At 46.1% G+C, this 16,911-nt stretch overlaps 1 protein-coding gene and 1 long non-coding RNA gene across 2 annotated transcripts; both read right to left on the bottom strand.

Annotated features, from left to right (window-relative positions):
* Nucleotides 1-6,124: 6,124 nt before the first annotated feature.
* On the bottom strand, nucleotides 6,125-7,399 carry LOC130493276 (zinc finger protein ZFP2-like; the record flags this gene model as incomplete). The annotated part of the gene is made up of 2 exons (XM_056866976.1): nucleotides 7,107-7,399; nucleotides 6,125-6,854 (listed from the first exon to the last, which is right to left on the bottom strand). Coding segments are annotated over exons 1-2 (1,023 nt in total), but the record flags the coding sequence as incomplete, so codon positions are not given.
* A 1,923-nt stretch (nucleotides 7,400-9,322) lies between these two features.
* Nucleotides 9,323-10,896, bottom strand: LOC130480741 (uncharacterized). The gene is made up of 3 exons (XR_008933411.1): nucleotides 10,826-10,896; nucleotides 10,166-10,292; nucleotides 9,323-9,389 (listed from the first exon to the last, which is right to left on the bottom strand). It is a non-coding gene; the product is annotated as an uncharacterized LOC130480741 (long non-coding RNA).
* Between the last annotated feature and the right edge of the window lie 6,015 nt (nucleotides 10,897-16,911).

The following is a 16,911-nucleotide window of genomic DNA, read 5'->3' on the forward strand; positions in this document are numbered from 1 at the left end:
GGTAAACATACAAGGATCAGCAACACCTTGCTTAAACCCAAGATTTGCCAATGCTTCACTAATGCATTGGGACCATGCACGTGCACTCTGCTTTAATCCATACAGAGCCTTATGCAATTTTAATACTCCTTGTTTACCCTTGCATTCAAACCCAGGGATCTGCTCCATATATATTTCTTCACTTATTGATGCATTCAGATATGCAGTGGTGAAATCAAAATGGTGCACTAACATGTTATCTCTGACAGCTTTACACAATGCAGCTCTTATAGTATCAGCCTTCACAGTGGGAGCAAATAATTCATCAAAGTCTTGCCCTTCAACTTGGGAATAACCCTTAGCCACAAGCCTGGCCTTACGGAGTATCTTCCCTTCTGGACACTGTTTGACTTTGTAAAGCCATCTGCACCCTATGGCTTTTCTTTGAGCTGGCAGTTTTGTTACAGAGAATACCTTATTCTCTTTCAGGGAATCAAACTCAGTTTGCATGGCTTCTAGCCAGGCCTCCTTTTCCCTGCTTTCCAAAGCCATTACCTCCTGAAAGCTCTTTGGTTCTTTGACTTGTACATGATTTACATCAGTGGTCTCAAAACCATACCTCTCCGGGGGAATTCCTTTAGTGCTCCTGCTTGACACCCTAGGAATCTGTCTCCCCTCTTCAGCCCTTGGCGATGAAGCCCTTTGAGGAGACCCCTCCTGCTTCACCCCATCTGCATCCTGTGAGAGATCTGTCAATGGTAGCCCAATTTCTTTTGGCTCCTCCTGTCCATGAATTCTGGCCCAGTTATTACCCTCACAAAAATTCGCAGCTCTGCTGTAGCTGAGAGAATTATGTTCATCAGCAAACCTGTATGATTTCATGCCAGACTGATACCCAAGGAAGGTTAGTTTTTTAGCTCTCGCTCCTCCTTTCCTTCTCTTGGATATTGGCACATCAACCCAGGCTTTTGTACCAAACACTCTGAGGTAACCTAAGCTAGGATCCCTCTGGTACAAAACCCTATAAGGTATGTCTTGTATGGACCTGGTCCAGATCCTGTTGGAAACATAGGAGGCGGCCTTTATTGCTTCTGCCCAGTATGTCATTGGCAACCCTGCATCCTGCAACATGGAATACATTTTTGTTTGTAGCATTCCCCCATGTCGCTCAGCAACACCATTTTCTGCTGGCACCGCCACGTTGGCAACTCTGTGCCTCACACCTTGCACCTGTAACCACTTCTTAAACTCATTTGACATGAATTCTCCCCCAAAATCTGTTTGGAGAGAATCCAAGGTACATTTAAGTTGTTTCTGCACTCTTTTGGCCCAATACTTAAATGTTTCAAACACCTGTGACTTCTTTTTCAAAGGATACACCCAGGAGAATCTGGTGCAATCATCCACCAGAATCAACGCGTAATGGTTACCTGAGTGACTCTCCCTGTAGGGGCCTATGACATCTGCATGCACTACCTTTAATGCAGTGTCTGAGAGTCTCTCACTATGCTTAGCCACTGGGTAAGCCTTAGATTTGGAACTTTTGCATACCTCACAATCCAGGTAGTTCCCACACTCTTTAACTTTTTCCTTCCCCAGTAAGGCTAGCGTTTTCTTTATGGTCTCATAATTTGCATGAGCCAACCTTCTATGTAGCAGATGTATGCAATTGTCATGGGGGCTCTTATTAGTTATCATCTTTGCCTCCACATGCCTATTTTCTACCACATACACATTATTACACATTTTCCCTGTAAGAAGCACTTTCCCACCTTTGGATATCTTACAAGCCTTGTCTGTAAATGTTACAGTATATCCAGCCCTGTCAAGGGCACTTACACTTAGCAAATTATTCTCCAGTTCAGGGACACATAGCACCTTTTTAAATGTATAGTTCAAAGCTGGGAACCACACACTCCCCTCACGTGTCACCTCAGAATTCCTTCCATCAGCGAGGCTTACGTGCGGCAAACTTGAGTCCCGTGTGTCTTTTAAAAGTTCCTGATGCCGGCAAATGGTCTGTGACGCACCAGAGTCTAAAATCCAGACACCGGCTGTGTCACTGTGCTCAGTCAGCACCAATGATGCCTTCTGACCGCTCACAAACTCACGTGACGACTGGTCCCTTCGGCTTTTCTTCCTTGCTTCTGGGCAGTCACGCTTTAAGTGATTTGTAGCCTTGCAGATGTAGCAACGTCTGACCCTCAGAGCCACGTGCTGCTGTAAATCACCCGGCTTTCTCTGCTCCGCATTCCTTTCTCCGCCGGCAAACCTCCGCGTCTCCTGGCTTGGCAGGTTTCCCTCCGGCTTGGCAGGCTTCTCAGGATTTCTTGCAAGCAATCTCTTTTCATGTTCCAAAATTCTTCCAATAACATACTGTAACGTTAGTTTATCAATTTCAACCGACTCCAGAGCTGTAATTAGCATGTTATACTGCTCAGACAGAGAGCTCAGGAGTATATAAACTTTATCATCCTCCGGTAGAGTTTTCCCCCTCTGCTCCAGCATTTGGAAACATTCAGTCAGTTCATTTATATGGTTTCTCACAGGAACTGACGGCAAAAGAAAAGTTCTGTACAAACGCCTCGTTATGGCTATCAAAGAGCCAGCTGTTTTTTGGACGTAGACCTGTGATAATGAGTTCCAGGCTGCTTTCGCTTTCAAAGCTCCCGTCACATGGACAAGCTGGTCGTCAGCCACGCTCAGCACTATACTTGCCAGTGCCTTCTCATCTTTCACCACGTCCTGCGGCGTCTCAGGATCCGGTGGGTTGGAGACATAAATCCACAGTGCCTCTCTTTTAAGGTAGTGTTGCATTCGTAACGCCCACACATTGTAGTTGGTAGAAGTGAGCTTCTCCACAAGCAAGGACATTGCAGCTTGAGCCATAATTTCTCCCGCTCCCTGCTGCTCCTGCTCCGTGTCGCTCTCCTCCTCCGCCTCAGACGCACTGCTGCTGACAGACCTGCTGGGCACCTCCTCTGCTCCGTCTGACTCAACCTCAGACATCCACTCGCCTTCTGCTCACTACAGCCCTTGTTCCACAGATAGTACCTCTGCTCAGAACCTCCAGGATGTAGCGCAGTTGAGCTGTTCTGGGCCCATAACCCTGTTGGCGTATGTTAGAAAGCGTTGCAGCTCTACAGGCGAGTAAGCACAGAAGACTCAGCACGTAGTACAAAAGTGCTCTTTTATTCACAGTGACAGAATGCTCCGCTTGGTCATCAACTCTCCACAACCCACACCCCAATACATATATAACACACCTATATACATATCTGGCATAGTCTCTCAGCCAATCACCTGTTGGCTGCCTTGTCTCCAGGACTATCTAGCTCAGTCCAGTACAAGCCAGTTTTTCTGCTCAGTCATTGAGCTGTCATGTGACACCACCAATCACCTGGCTGTCACATAGATCTTTTACATCTGCTTGCCATCTGCTTGCCATGTGCAGTCTCATATTCCAACATCCTTTGCATCCAATGGCTCCATCCTAGCTGCCTTCCCCCTCCCCTTCTGAACCTCAGGACCCCTCCTTGGACTCAAGGACAAGAATGAGCATCAGCCGGGATGGAGAAGGGTTCGAATCCGGTCTTCCCTTTGCAATGAAATCGAAGTCAGGCTCGCTGGGGAAAACGATGCAGCCTCTGGAAGGGCGAAGCAAGCAGGGAGGTCCTGCCTTGCAAAGTGAAGCGTCAATCTAAGGGTTAAGGGGGGGGGAGGAGTCTCCATTCCTAGAGAGGCATAGATTGAGAAGGCCACGATTGGCTAGTGCTTTTCCGGTGAGGTGGAGACGAGCGCGCGCCAGAGGTTTTGGAACAGGAGGTGAGCCGTGGAGTGAGATTTCCTTTTGCAAAACGCCTCCCTGGTTTCGAGCGCGGAACAGCCCAGAGGAAGAGCTGCATTGGGGGTCTTGCAAACTCCCCCTGCAGGATTCACACACACACCCCGCAGACCCCAAAGTGCAGCAAAAAATACCCCAACCCCCATGCACCAGCGGGCTCCGTTTCCCAAAGCCCTTTTCCCTCTTTTGCTCCCCGGGAGCTCCTCTTTCCGCGGAGGAGGCCGAGCGGAGCCTCTTCTTCCCTCTGCACTCCGGCCTCTGCTCTCTCTCTGCACGGGCTGCGGCTCTTCTTGCTTCTGCCCATCCGGATGCTCTGTGCAAAAACTCCGGCAAAATCGCCCCTCCTTTTGGGCCATTTCTTGCAATCCTGCCCGTCAGCCTGGCTTCGTTGTGGGGCAGGCGGGGGTCCCTAAAGGCCTACAGGGTTTCCTTCTGGCTGTTCGGGAAGAGCACGCTTGGTTTTTTTGGGGGGGGGGTTCCTTTTTCCCACTTCAGCACCTTGGCACACTTTGGGTGGCCTTTTTGCCTGTGCCAGATCTCTGCCTTGCTGGAAACCTGCCTCTCTTCTGGGGGGGGGGGGTCAGGGACACCTGGGGAAGATCCAGCCCCCCTTCTCGATGAGCCGCCGAGATCTCCAAAGTCAGCCTTGGGTTACTCAAACCAGCTGCAAACTCCGAAATGTCTCTGCCTCTCTTTGCTTTGTTGTAGGGCAAAAATGTTGATTTACAAATGGGAGCCCGCAGGGAATGGTGGGAGGCGTCTCATGGCCCCCCACCCCCAGCATCTCCTCTTTCCTGAAAGCCCCCACAGCCTCTCCCCTTTTCCTGCTTCCTTCTCACCTTTTGGAGTTGACAACCTCCAGGTGGGGACCGCAGCCCTCCTGGCGTCACGTCAGATCTTCCGGCCTTTGTTTTTCCCCTAGTAAGTTCATGCTTGGATGGAGTGAGTGACTCTATGCCGATTCACAAGGAGAAAAACAACAGACATTTGAAAAGACATTAGCAACTATTTATTGTACTATGAAGCAAACTAGAAAGAGAAATGCATAGCAAAGACAACCAAAGAAAGACATTAATACTACATTAAACACATTAATAAATACATATATAATTATAGAGAGCCAGCATGGTATAGTGGTTAAGAGCAACGGACTCTAATCTGGAGAGCTGGGTTGGTTTGGGGAGGGGCTGTGGCTCAGTGGTAGAGCATCTGCTTGGCATGCAGAAGGTCCCAGGTTCAATTCCTGGCATCTCCAGTTAGAGGGACTAGGCAAGTAGGTGATGTGAAAGACCTTTGCCTGAGACCCTGGAGAGCTGCTGTCAGTCTGAGTAGACAATGCTGATTTTGATGGACCCAGGGTCTGATTCAGTATAAGGCAGCTTCATGTGTTCATGTCTTTCCCCACTCCTCCACACGAAGCCAGGAAGGGAAGGCGATTGTAAGCTAGTTTGATTATCCTTAAAAGGTAGAGAAAGTCAGCATATAAAATGAATTCTTCTTCTTCTACCATTTCTCTTCTTCTAGAATGTATTTTGTCTCCATACCAAGGCACGAGCAAAGCACTTGCGACTTTTGGCATGGAGCATTAAATAAAGCAATAAACCAAGTTTTTATACCTTTTGCAGTCCATAAATGAGATAACAAATGTCAATAAAAATGCACCTAGTTGGACAGTATCCATGTCTTCCAGGGTAGGGTGGTGTGGGGGATACATACGTCATACAAGAATTATGTCCAAGCCCCTGGCCCTATCTCAAAGGTCGTCAGGTCCCTGTCAGGTCACCATCAAGAATAATCTCTGATCCCGGTGGTGTCTCATGAAAGGTATGTGACACTCTATATAAAATGCCTTTACAAAGTAGGACAAATTACGCACATTTTATAATAAACTTTATTCCAATTATTTTAGGTGAGAATTGCCTTAACACCAGTTCAACAGCTGTATTATAAGGACCCAATGTAACAAAAACAACAACCACCAGCTCTAGATGATGGCACCTGGAAAGATGGTGCTTGAGGATGAAGATCTTGCAATACTGAAAACGTGTATGGTTTCTTCCCTGGGTGAATTCTTTGGTGTACCTTAAGATATGCCTTTTGAGCAATGGTCTTTCCACACTCCAAGCATTAATATGATTTCTCTCCAGTGTGGATTCGTCGATGAACAGCTAGGTGGTCAGTCCGAGCAAAGCTCTTTCCACATTCCAGGCATTTATATGGCTTCTCCCCAGTGTGGACGCGTTGATGGATAATAAGTTGTGAACTGTGAGCAAAGCTTTTTTCACACTGCAAGCATTTATGTGGTTTATCTGCAGTGTGGATACGTTGGTGGGAAGTAAGGTGTGTTTTGTGAGCAAAGCTATTTCCACACTGCAAGCATTTATATGGTTTCTCCCCAGTATGGATTTGTCGATGAGCAGCTAGGCGGTCAGTCCGAGCAAAGCTCTTTCCACATTCCAGGCATTTATACGGCTTCTCCCCAGTGTGGACGCGTTGATGGATAATAAGCTGTGAATTCTGAGCAAAGCTTTTTCCACACTGCAAACATTTATGTGGTTTATCCCCAGTGTGGATATGTTGATGGGCAGTAAGGTGTGTCTTGTGAGCAAAGTTTTTTCCACACACCAAGCATTTATATGGTTTCTCCCCGGTGTGGATTCTTCGATGACCCGAAAGGTTGTCACTCCGAGCAAAGCTCTTTCCACATTCTATGCATTTATATGGTTTCTCCCCAGTGTGGACACGATGATGGATAATAAGCTGTGAATTCTGAGCAAAGCTTTTTCCACACTGCAAACATTTATATGGTTTATCCCCAGTGTGGATACGTTGATGAACAGTAAGGTGTGTATTATAGGCAAAGCTCTTTCCACACTCCAAGCATTTATATGGTTTCTCCCCAGTGTGGATACGTTGATGAGCTGCTAGGTTGTCACTCCGAGCAAAGCTCTTCCCACATTCTAGGCATTTATATGGTTTCTCACCAGTGTGGATATATTGATGAATAATAAGCTGTGAACTCTGAGCAAAGCTTTTTCCACACTGCAAGCATTTGTATCGTTTCTCCCCGGTGTGGATATGTTGATGGGCCCTCAGATTTGTTCTCCAAGCAAAGCTCTTTCCACATTCTAGGCATTTATATGGTTTATCCCCAGTGTGGATATGCTGATGGGCAGAAAGGTGTGTACTGTGAGCAAAGCTCTTTCCACACTCCAAGCATTTATGTGGTTTCTCCCCAGTGTCCATTCGTTGATGAGCAGTTAGGTTGCCACTCCGAGCAAACCTCTTTCCACATTCCTGGCATTTATATGGTTTCTCGCCAGTGTGGACACGTTGATGGATTGTAAGCTGTGAACTCTGAGCAAAGCTCTTCCCACATTGAAAGCATTTGTATGGTTTCTCCCCAGTGTGGATACGTTGATGGATAGTAAGCTGTGAACTCTGAGCAAAGCTCTTTTCACAATGCAAGCATTTATATGGTTTCTCCCCAGTGTGGATACGTTGATGGATAGTAAGCTGTGAACTCTGAGCAAAGCTCTTTCCACACACCAAACATTTATATGGTTTTTCCCTCATGTGGATACACTGATTTTGAGTAAGCTCAGAACTCTGAGCACAGCTCTTTCCACACTCCAGACATTTGTGTGTCTCCTCTCTATGGAGACGTTGATGGCCAGGATGGTCTCCCTTCCAACCTAAGCTCCCTCTGCTCTCCCAGCAGTTATCAGATATCTTCACGGTGTTAATTCTTCGGTGTGTATTAAACACCTGGGATTCAGCACCCTGAGAGATAGAGCATTCATTTCCCCTCTTCTGTTTTTTTTCACTTTTTCTTTTCTGCTGCTTTTCTTCAAATAGGTATTGTGGTTTTCCCTTGGACTTCTGGGGACCGCACGTCTCTGGAATAAAGAGAAAAGACTGGTAAGATCTTCAAGTAAAAGTGAAATCAAGTAAAGAAGGCAGTTAATGGCTCTTCATAATGACAGAGCAGGAATCATATGAAGGGGAGCCAATTCCTTGTATTAATCAGCTGTTGATGCTTCCTTGGAGGGTACTTCCATCAGGGACAAGGTGGCTCAGTAGAATTTCCATGTTTAGAGGCAGATTCTCTCTGAAAAGGGATGCTTGTGAACATTTCAGGGACTCTAGTTGACCACTGAGTGAAACAGGAGGCTGGACTAGGGCGATCTCTGGTCAATTGCTTCCTGTGGTTGAACACAGAACTGATTGCATTCACCAGAGAGTGAGTTTGGAGCAGAGCTTTACTGCTGAACTACGGAGACCCAATCTGAGCTCCAAATTCATAAAACTCACTGAACTCTCCACCCCCAGGTAAGTTCGACCTCCCGAGCCCTGTGTTCTGTGGTGGTGGCCCCTTGTCTGGGAAATGACCCTTCCCTTTCAGAGCAAGGTCAAAACATGTCTTTGTAACTGGGCTTCAACTTAGGGGGTGTCAGGATCTCAGGGTTGGTTAACATAGTTAGGTCTTAGGCGCTTGCTTTCCAAGTAAAAGAACAACTGTTTTCAGATCCGAACAACAGAATTCTATAATATATGATAATAATAGAAAAAATGCAGAACTGACTATAGCAGAACTGTCCTTGTTCTTACTCTATATATTAATTCAAAGTTGCAATCTTCTGAAGCTTTTCTGCCAGCATTCTCATGGGGAGGGGAATCTTCTCTTCTCTGCACTTCAATGTAGCAGCTCCCTTCATGGGCTCCCTTGAGACTGGCTGGAGTCAGGCTGTTCAGGCCTAGCTCTCTCCACACCTATTCCGCCCTCCCTGCTCTACAGTTCTCTCAGGTCTCCAGCTCCTTCCACCTCCTGAGGGAATTTTCTGGACTTCAGCTCTGTTCCGGTTTCCTGACATCCTTCAAAGCTCTTCCTCTGTCTCTGCTTTCTGGCTGACTAAACTAGTTATAGTTTGAAGGGGGATTGAAAACTCTAACTAGTGATTGGCTCTTATCACAGTTTGCTAAAAGGGCCAATATGATCACTACATTCTCCCTGCTGCCTATTGGTCCCTTAGCCTGATAAGAAAAGAATCAATGTGACTGCTCTTATTTTCCTTCCTTCTCTAATTTGTTAGCTTTACCAATCCTGATTTGCATGATTGTTCAGCTTTCTACTACACATAAAGACCTTAAATTAATTCTAATACATATACACTTCTGTTCACAATTATAAATGTACAAATGTATGCATGGGGCCTTTTGATTTCCTCACGGGGGGTTACCAATTTAGCTCTTTTATGGTCTTCTTCAGACCTGAGGAGTGGTGTCGGGATATTTTGAGGCAAACCAGTGGCTATTTTGATGCTCTTCTTGACCAAGCCAGCATTTTGTTCCATATTTTAACTTCTCTTTCACACTTCTCTGGCTGTTGCCACTTGAGAAATCCCTCCAGCTGGTGAAATTTAGCCCAAGAGGAGTCCTACCCACTTCAACCACACAAGTAAGCAGATACCTGATGAACTCTCTCGTTCTTCTGCATCTTGGGTAAGTGGATCTCCTGCTTCTTCCACTGGGGAAATGCAATCAGGTTTGGGAACCAGAAGTCCTTCTTTGGGGGAAAGAAACAGATCAGTCACTTCCAGACATTCCAACTCCAAGAAATATTCAGATTTGAAAACCAAGCCTGAGCCCAGACAGAGCCACCAGGACACAGTAGCTTAGCCCCCTCCCAAGGCAAGCAGGATCCAACATCCCAGTCTACTGCAGCTCTGACGAAGGGCCAGTGTCTAAGGGCTCCTCTCCCTTTGAGGAGACCCTACAGTCCTTCCAGGATGGGAAAAGCTGGTGATGCATCCCCAAAACACTTATTAATTGAGAAACTATTGTTAAGACTTATAAATCAGTGGGAAATCGGGCGGGGGGGGGAAAGCCTTCCTCCGCTGCTATGTTCTTTTAATTTACAAACCAATATTTTAGCTTACACACTGACACTAATGGACTCGATTAAGTACACAGTACCCCCTTCCCTTGCCTGCCTTTGCACCTTCAACATTCCTCTACTGAGAGTATCCACCACAGAAGAGCCCTACCAGGGTCCATATTGGTGGTGGTGGAAAGCGCTGTCAACTCGCAGCTGACTTATGGTGATCTCGTACGGTTTTCAAGCCAAGAGATGGATAGAGGTGGCTTCCATTGCCTACCTCTGCACAGTGTCACTGGACTTTCTTAGTGGCCTCCCAGAAAAGTACCAATCTGGACCAAACCTGCTTAGCTTCTGAGATCAGACTAGCCTGGACCATCCAGGTAAGAGTTGGGGTCCTTCTGAGAAGGACTGACTTCTGCCTTCAATAGCTGTGAATCAAGGGAAAGGAGAACCTTATTTACCCAGAGACGCCACATTCTGACAATTGTCCTCCATGATTTCCTTGTGAAGCCTTCTTTGGTCCGGATCCAGCAGAGCCCACTCCTCCTCAGTGAAATGAACAGAGACCTCCTCAAAAGTAACCAGATCCTGAAAAGATAAACAAATATTCCTCTGTCTTCACAGATAATGTAAGAATTCTTCCCCTTTTAAGTGCAATCTAAAAGGACATAAATAAGATGCTGATATTCAGGATTCAAACCTCCATCAGATGTTTTCATTTTAAGAACATGAGAAAAGCCATGCTGGAAAGACCAAGGCCCATTTGGAGGACTTTGTCAAAAGCCTTTTGGAAATCCAAATACACAATGTCCACAGGCTCATTCCTGTCCACAGGCTTACTGACGCTTTCAAAAAACTCTAACAGGTTAGTGAGACAGGACCTACCTTTACAGAAGCCATGTTGGGTTTGCTCAGCAGGCCTTGCCCTTCTATACGCTTGACAATTCTATCTTTAATAATGCTTTCCATCAATTTACCTGGAACAGACATTAAGCTAACTAGTCTGTAATTTTCTATTCAGTGAGCAGCACCGATACCAGCCGAGGGAAAGAGATAGAATTTTTCCCTGCCCGGGGGAGGGGAGAGGCACCCAGGAGCAAGATCCAGAGTTGCACACTTACCCAATCAGGCTGCACGGAAGCTGCTTTCTCTCTGCCCCAAAGAGATGGCAAAGAAGGTATGGCACCACCTGGAAGGATAAGAAAGTAAGTGGAAGGCATTCGATACTTTCCAAGTACTTTGCATTTCAGTTCCTTGAGGGGGAGGGGAATACGGTTCTCTCTATCTTGGCTCATGAGGGCAGCTATCCTTGCATCTTTTGGGGGGTAATTTTTTGCTTCCACACGTTTGCCCAATCTAGTCTGTCAGTGAAGTACCAGCAGTTCCTCTCTTGACACCACAGCAAGGCCACACATGGGGAGATGCCACTGATACATCATCTGTCCTATATTTGCATGCCCTCTTCTTCCCAGTCTGCAATCCAAGCTCATCTGCATTATTTCATCTGACTAGGAATCTTTGTAGTTAAATTCGAATGTAGCCACCATATCTTGTAATCTGCAAATTTCTGTATCTCCTAATCAGCCTAATGATGGACTGAAGAGTCTTTTTATCATATGCATTCTGCACTGAGTCCCAGTTAGAATGGCAGAGTATAAATGAAAATATTATTACTATTATTAATGAATATAGAATAATTATTAACAAGTGTGGACTCATGAGATGAGTGTGGAAGAGGATCCCATCCCCCCACTTTCTCCCAGCTACCGGCCTCCTCTGCAGCCCCCAATGGGGGGGGGAGGTAAATGTGTTTTCTATGCTTGCACAGAGAATAATCTTTTATTTTGAGGGCAGTTCAACCCACCTAATTTTTTAATTTTTTTTTTTACTATTTCAGGTTTTTCTGGAAACCTGGGAGGTCTCCCAATTTCACAGGAAAACCTGCGTAGTGTCAATTTGGATCCAATCCATGGATTCAGATATCTGTAGATGGGAGACACACTTTACTATTAGATATAACTTCTATACTAATAGCAAAGTCAGTAAAACCTTTTTGGATTCTTAAATCCAGCAACTAGAGCTGTGATCGAGCAAGACAGATCTTTCTACAAACTTGAAAAAGGCCCCCAGGTTTGTGGGGAAATGTGAAATCTAAGAAAAAATGCATTGGTTTTTGTTTGTTTTTTAAACCCAAAAATGATAAAAGGAGCACCTGTAGCTTTAAACAACAGATTTGTTTAGTGGCTGTTGCTAGGCAACCAGTGTTCCGAGGTTCTGCCAGTAAAAGCAAGGGGGAGGGAGCAGAGCCCTTTCCAGGTCTATTTTGGCCTTTGAGGGAGGGCACCTCTGGGCCAGGCCGGACTAGGATTGCCAGCTCCAGACTGACAAATGCCTGGAGATTTTGGGGTGGACTCTCAGGAGGGCAAGGTTTGGAAAGGGGAGAGGCCTCAGCTGAGTATAATAACATACAGCCCACCCTCCAAAGCAGTCATTTTCTCCAGGAAGACAGATCAGTTCCTCTGGAGAAAATGGGGGAGGGTGGACTCTATGGCACTGTACCCCACTGAGGTTCCTATGCTCCTCATGCTCCATTCCCAAATCTCCAACAGTTTCCCAACAAGGAGTTGGCAGCCCTACCCCACCCAAGCCCCACCAGTAGCCATAGAGTCCATCCTCTGAAGCAGCCATTTTCTCCAGAGGAACTGATCTCTGTAGTGTGGAGATGAGGTGTAATTCCAGGGGATCCCCAGGGCATTCTCACTCCCACAAGTCCTTGCGGGTTCCCACTTATAGAAAATAATAACCACAGAATATCATATTCATAGAGAATGAGACCAGTGATGTCATACTGCCAAACAAGGGTATTTACTAAATGATCCAAGACCATTTTTTGGCAAACCTTTTTGTACCCTGGCACTAAATACCTAGTCAGATAGAACATAGTTTTCAAAACACCTGACTGCCACCTTCCACAACCATCCTTTTGAGGTTTGCCAACTCTAGATGCACCTTCCCCTGTTGAAAACTGGGTAGCAAAAGGCTCTTGACTTACAAGTACTAGAACACTGTGCTTTGGTTACTGTGGCATAAGGATTCCTGAAAACCTATGACTTCAGAACTGTTTTTATTGGTCATATACACTGTTTTTGCAATTTTTGCACTATTTTCTCGATTTTTGACATCATTTGAGTTTGGAGGAAGCTTTGTCCTCAATTCCCTGATTGTGTTGGTCCAATTATCTTGCAGTAAAATTAAATCAATTGTAAGTTTTACTTCCCCAAACAGAATTTCTAAACGGAGAAGTTGGAGTGGAGCATCTTTCCCACACAGGACCGGGGGGGGGGGGGGCTAAAACAGCCCACTGACACTCAAGGAGAACATCCAGTGGGAACAACAATCCTTTTATTCTTACCTGGAGAAGCCACTCTGTGGAAACGCTCCTGCATGATCTTCTCCTGCACCTGAAACAGAAGTGGGGATCCCAGAAAGGAGAGACTGATGAGAAAAGGAAGAGGAAATAGGCTAAGGTGGGTTCCAAAAAAGTGAGGCAACCCATGTTGATTTTGAGGGCATCATTGATCTTATCCTATGCCCCCCCCCCCCACTACCTAGGTGAAAACTTCTCACCTGCTGGTCCTCATTCTTGTCCTCTGCCTGGCTCAGGAGAAAGCCTTCTGCCAGGGCCACCGCCTGGGAACTGGTCTCCGGCTCGCATTCCCTGACCCAGTTCCCCATCTCTGGGGGCAGGATGGCCAGGAACTGCTCCAGGACCACCAGGTCCAGCATCTCCTTCTTGCTGTGCCTGTCTGGCTTCAGCCATGGGCGGCAAAGACAGTGGAGTTGGCTGCAAACCTCTCGAGGGCCCTCAGCCTCCTCATAGCGGAAGTGCCTGAATTGCTGCCGCTGCACATCTGGAGGGAGGCCATAGGCATCTCCAAGGCTCTTCATGGTTCCTTCCCTTCTGCTCCCAGCCTCGGATGCATCAGGACCTTTTCTTGATTCAGGGACAGCTGAGTCTGGCTCTCTTCTCATCCTCCCTTCCTCTCTTCACCTGGACCAACAGATCACCTTCCTCTTCTGTCAGATTCTTGTATAAAGGCAAGTGCTGTATCTCTGACCACCTGCAAAGCCAACAGTGATGTGTGGATTGAAAGTTGATGAGCGTGTGTACATACATGCATGTGTACATGTGACATCTGCATCTGAAGAAGAGAGCTCTGATTCATGAAAGCTCATACTACAACCAAGGGGGTTATTTTGCTACCATACAAAAATTCTGAAATGAGTGGATAAATGACAGGGTGGGATAAGAAGCGTAATGGTGAGAATGTCAGACTGGATTTGGGAGATGCAGGTTCGAATCCCCACTATGCCACAGAAGCTCACTGGGTGACCTTGGGCCAGCCACATGCCCTCAGGCTGATATATCTTACAGGGTTGTTGTGAGGATAAACTGGAGAAGGGGAGAGCCCTTTCCAGGCCTATTTTGGCCTTTGAGGGAGGGCACTTTAGGGCCAGACCTGGCAAAGGTTGACAGCTCCTGGTTGGGAAAAGCCTGGGCATTTTGGAGTGGAGTCTCAGGAGGGTAGGACTTGGGGCAGGGAAAGCCACAGCTGGATATAATTCCATAGAGTCCCTCCTCTAAAGCACCATTGTCTCCAGAGGGACAGATCTCTGTCATCTGGAGTTCAGCTGCAATTCTGGGAGATGTCTAGGTCTGACCTGGAGGTTGGCAACCCTAGGGAGAACTGAGCTCTGTAGTTGGGAGATCAGTTGTGCTGCCAGGAAATCTCCAGGCCCAATCTGGAGGTTTGGGAATTCAAACAAAAGACTCGTGCTGAAATCACGTATTGAATGGAGAAAACCAACACTGAATGGCTACCTACAAATCAATATCAATAAAAAAGTATTTAAATAAATATTTAAATAAATATTTGAATATTGAAACTATACCTACAGTAGTTTAATTATTTCTATGCTATTTGTCATCGTTTGTACCTCTGAATATAACCAACTGCTGTAACTACTTCAGATTCCTAGAACCTGAACTTATGTGAACTGTATCTATTATCAACAAATTTCTTAAAGTTCTTATGATTATATGCAATTCCAAAGTTCACATGTAAGGTTATGCCAAAAAATGCCACACACAACAAATACATATGTACACATATGGGTGCCAGTTTAAGCTTCCCAAAATAACATAAGCAGTTTTACAATTATGTTGCAAATAAAGCTGCTGTGATGGGAAAAAATATAAATGTCTGGCAAGGTAATTTTGCAGTCCCCAAAAATTAATATAATCACCAAACCAAGGTGACAAAAGCGAATTGCGTTTCGAAATGCCTTGGGAGAAAGCTGTAAAGTCATAGTTGTATTCACAATGATGAACGATGCTTGTTTCTCCACTGGTAATGAGGAAAACTGACAAGCCGAGTGAGTGTGAAAGCTGTGCTGCGGCAGCTCTTTTGGCCGAAGATTCGCTTTGGTCACCTTGGTTTGGTGATTATATGAACTTTTGGAGACTGCAAATTTACCTTACCGGATGTTTATATTTTTTCTCATTGCAGCAGCTTTATTTGCAACATAACTGTAAAATTGCTTATCTTATTTTGGGAAGCTTAAACGGGCACCCATGTGTGATTGTGTGTACTTGGTTGTATGTGGCATTTTTTGGCATAACCTTGTATGTGAACTTTGGAATTGCATATAATCATGAAAACTGCATAAAATCATAAGAACTTTAAGAAATTTGTTGATAATAGATACAGTTCACATAAGTTCAGGTTCTAGGTATCTGAAGTAGTATCATCATTCCTTTATTGGCATAAAAACATAATACAAAAGGGTACAAAAGGAATGGAGATATTAAAAAGTGCCCTTTATGGCATAGTTAAAAGACAGTTCCTTCAAATAGCGCTGTTTGTTGATACTGCCATGTAATAAACCGTTTGGCAGGCTTTTAAAACAAACTTTAAAAACTGCCACCGTCTCCAATATATGAAGCTGAAGTAGTTACAGCAGTTGGTTAGATCCATAGGTACAAATGATGACAGAGATAGCACAGAAATAATTAAACCACAGTAGGCATAGTTTCAATCTGCAAATATTTATTTAAATATTTATTTAAATATTTCTTTATTGATATTGATTTGTAGGTCCCTATCTGGACCTACAATGGGGGGGGAGGGGGCAATGAGATGTTTCCCCGAAGTCCTTGCGGGTTCCCACTTGTAAGTCAACATTTCTGCCCTACAAGAAAGCAAAGCTTTCTTGGGAGGGGCCATGACTCAGCGGTAGAGCCTCTGCTTGGCATGCAGAAGGTTCCAGGTTCAATCCCCTGCATCTCCAGTTAAAGGGACCAGGCAAGTAAGGTGATGTGAAAGACCCTTTTCTGCCTGAGACCCTGGAGAGCGGTCTGAGTAGACAATACTGACTTTGATGGACCAAGGGTCTCATTCAGTATAAGGCAGCTTCGTGTGTTCATAGGCTACCAGTAACCATGAAACATCCAGACCTTGAGAAGGGGAGGGGCCGTGGGTCAGTGACAGAGCATCTGCTCGGCATGCAGAAGGTCCCAGGTTCAATCCCCGGCATCTCCAGTTAAAGGGACTAGGCAGGTAGGTGATGTGAACGACCCTTTTCTGCCTGAGACCCTGGAGAGCCATTGCCAGTCTGAGTAGACAATACTGACTTTGATGGACCCTCAAGGGTCTGGTTCAGTATATGGCAGCTTCATGTGATCAAGCCAGGCAGAAATTTTTCAGAGTTTGTGGCTGGTTTGAGAAACCCGAGGTAGACCTTCGAGAAAAACGTCTTCGCTAAAGCCACGGCAGAGGGGAGAAGGGAGCCCTCCAAAAGCCCAAGGTTGCTCTCCCGGAGCAGCAAGAAGAAAACCCTACAGGCCCTTTGAGACCGCCTGCCCCACAGCCATGCCAGGCTGGTGGGCAAGGGGGGGGGGAGCGAACCCTGCAGGGCTCTTTGCAAGACCCCCCAAATGCAGCTCCTCCGCGCCCGGAACCGGGGAGGCGTTTCGCAAAAGGAGGCACCGACCTGCTTGTTTATTCCTCAAACCCGCCGTCCAACGGCCCCGCCCCCCTGCCGGCCCCGCCCCCGCCAACGGCATTAGCAACCGCCAACGGCATTCGCCAACCGCCAGGTACCTCAGACAGAGGAGCCGGAAGTGACGGCGGCGAGTCACGCGGCC

This window comes from Euleptes europaea, chromosome 1 (assembly GCF_029931775.1).
Source record: "Euleptes europaea isolate rEulEur1 chromosome 1, rEulEur1.hap1, whole genome shotgun sequence".
Classification (NCBI taxonomy): Eukaryota; Metazoa; Chordata; class Lepidosauria; order Squamata; family Sphaerodactylidae; genus Euleptes; species Euleptes europaea.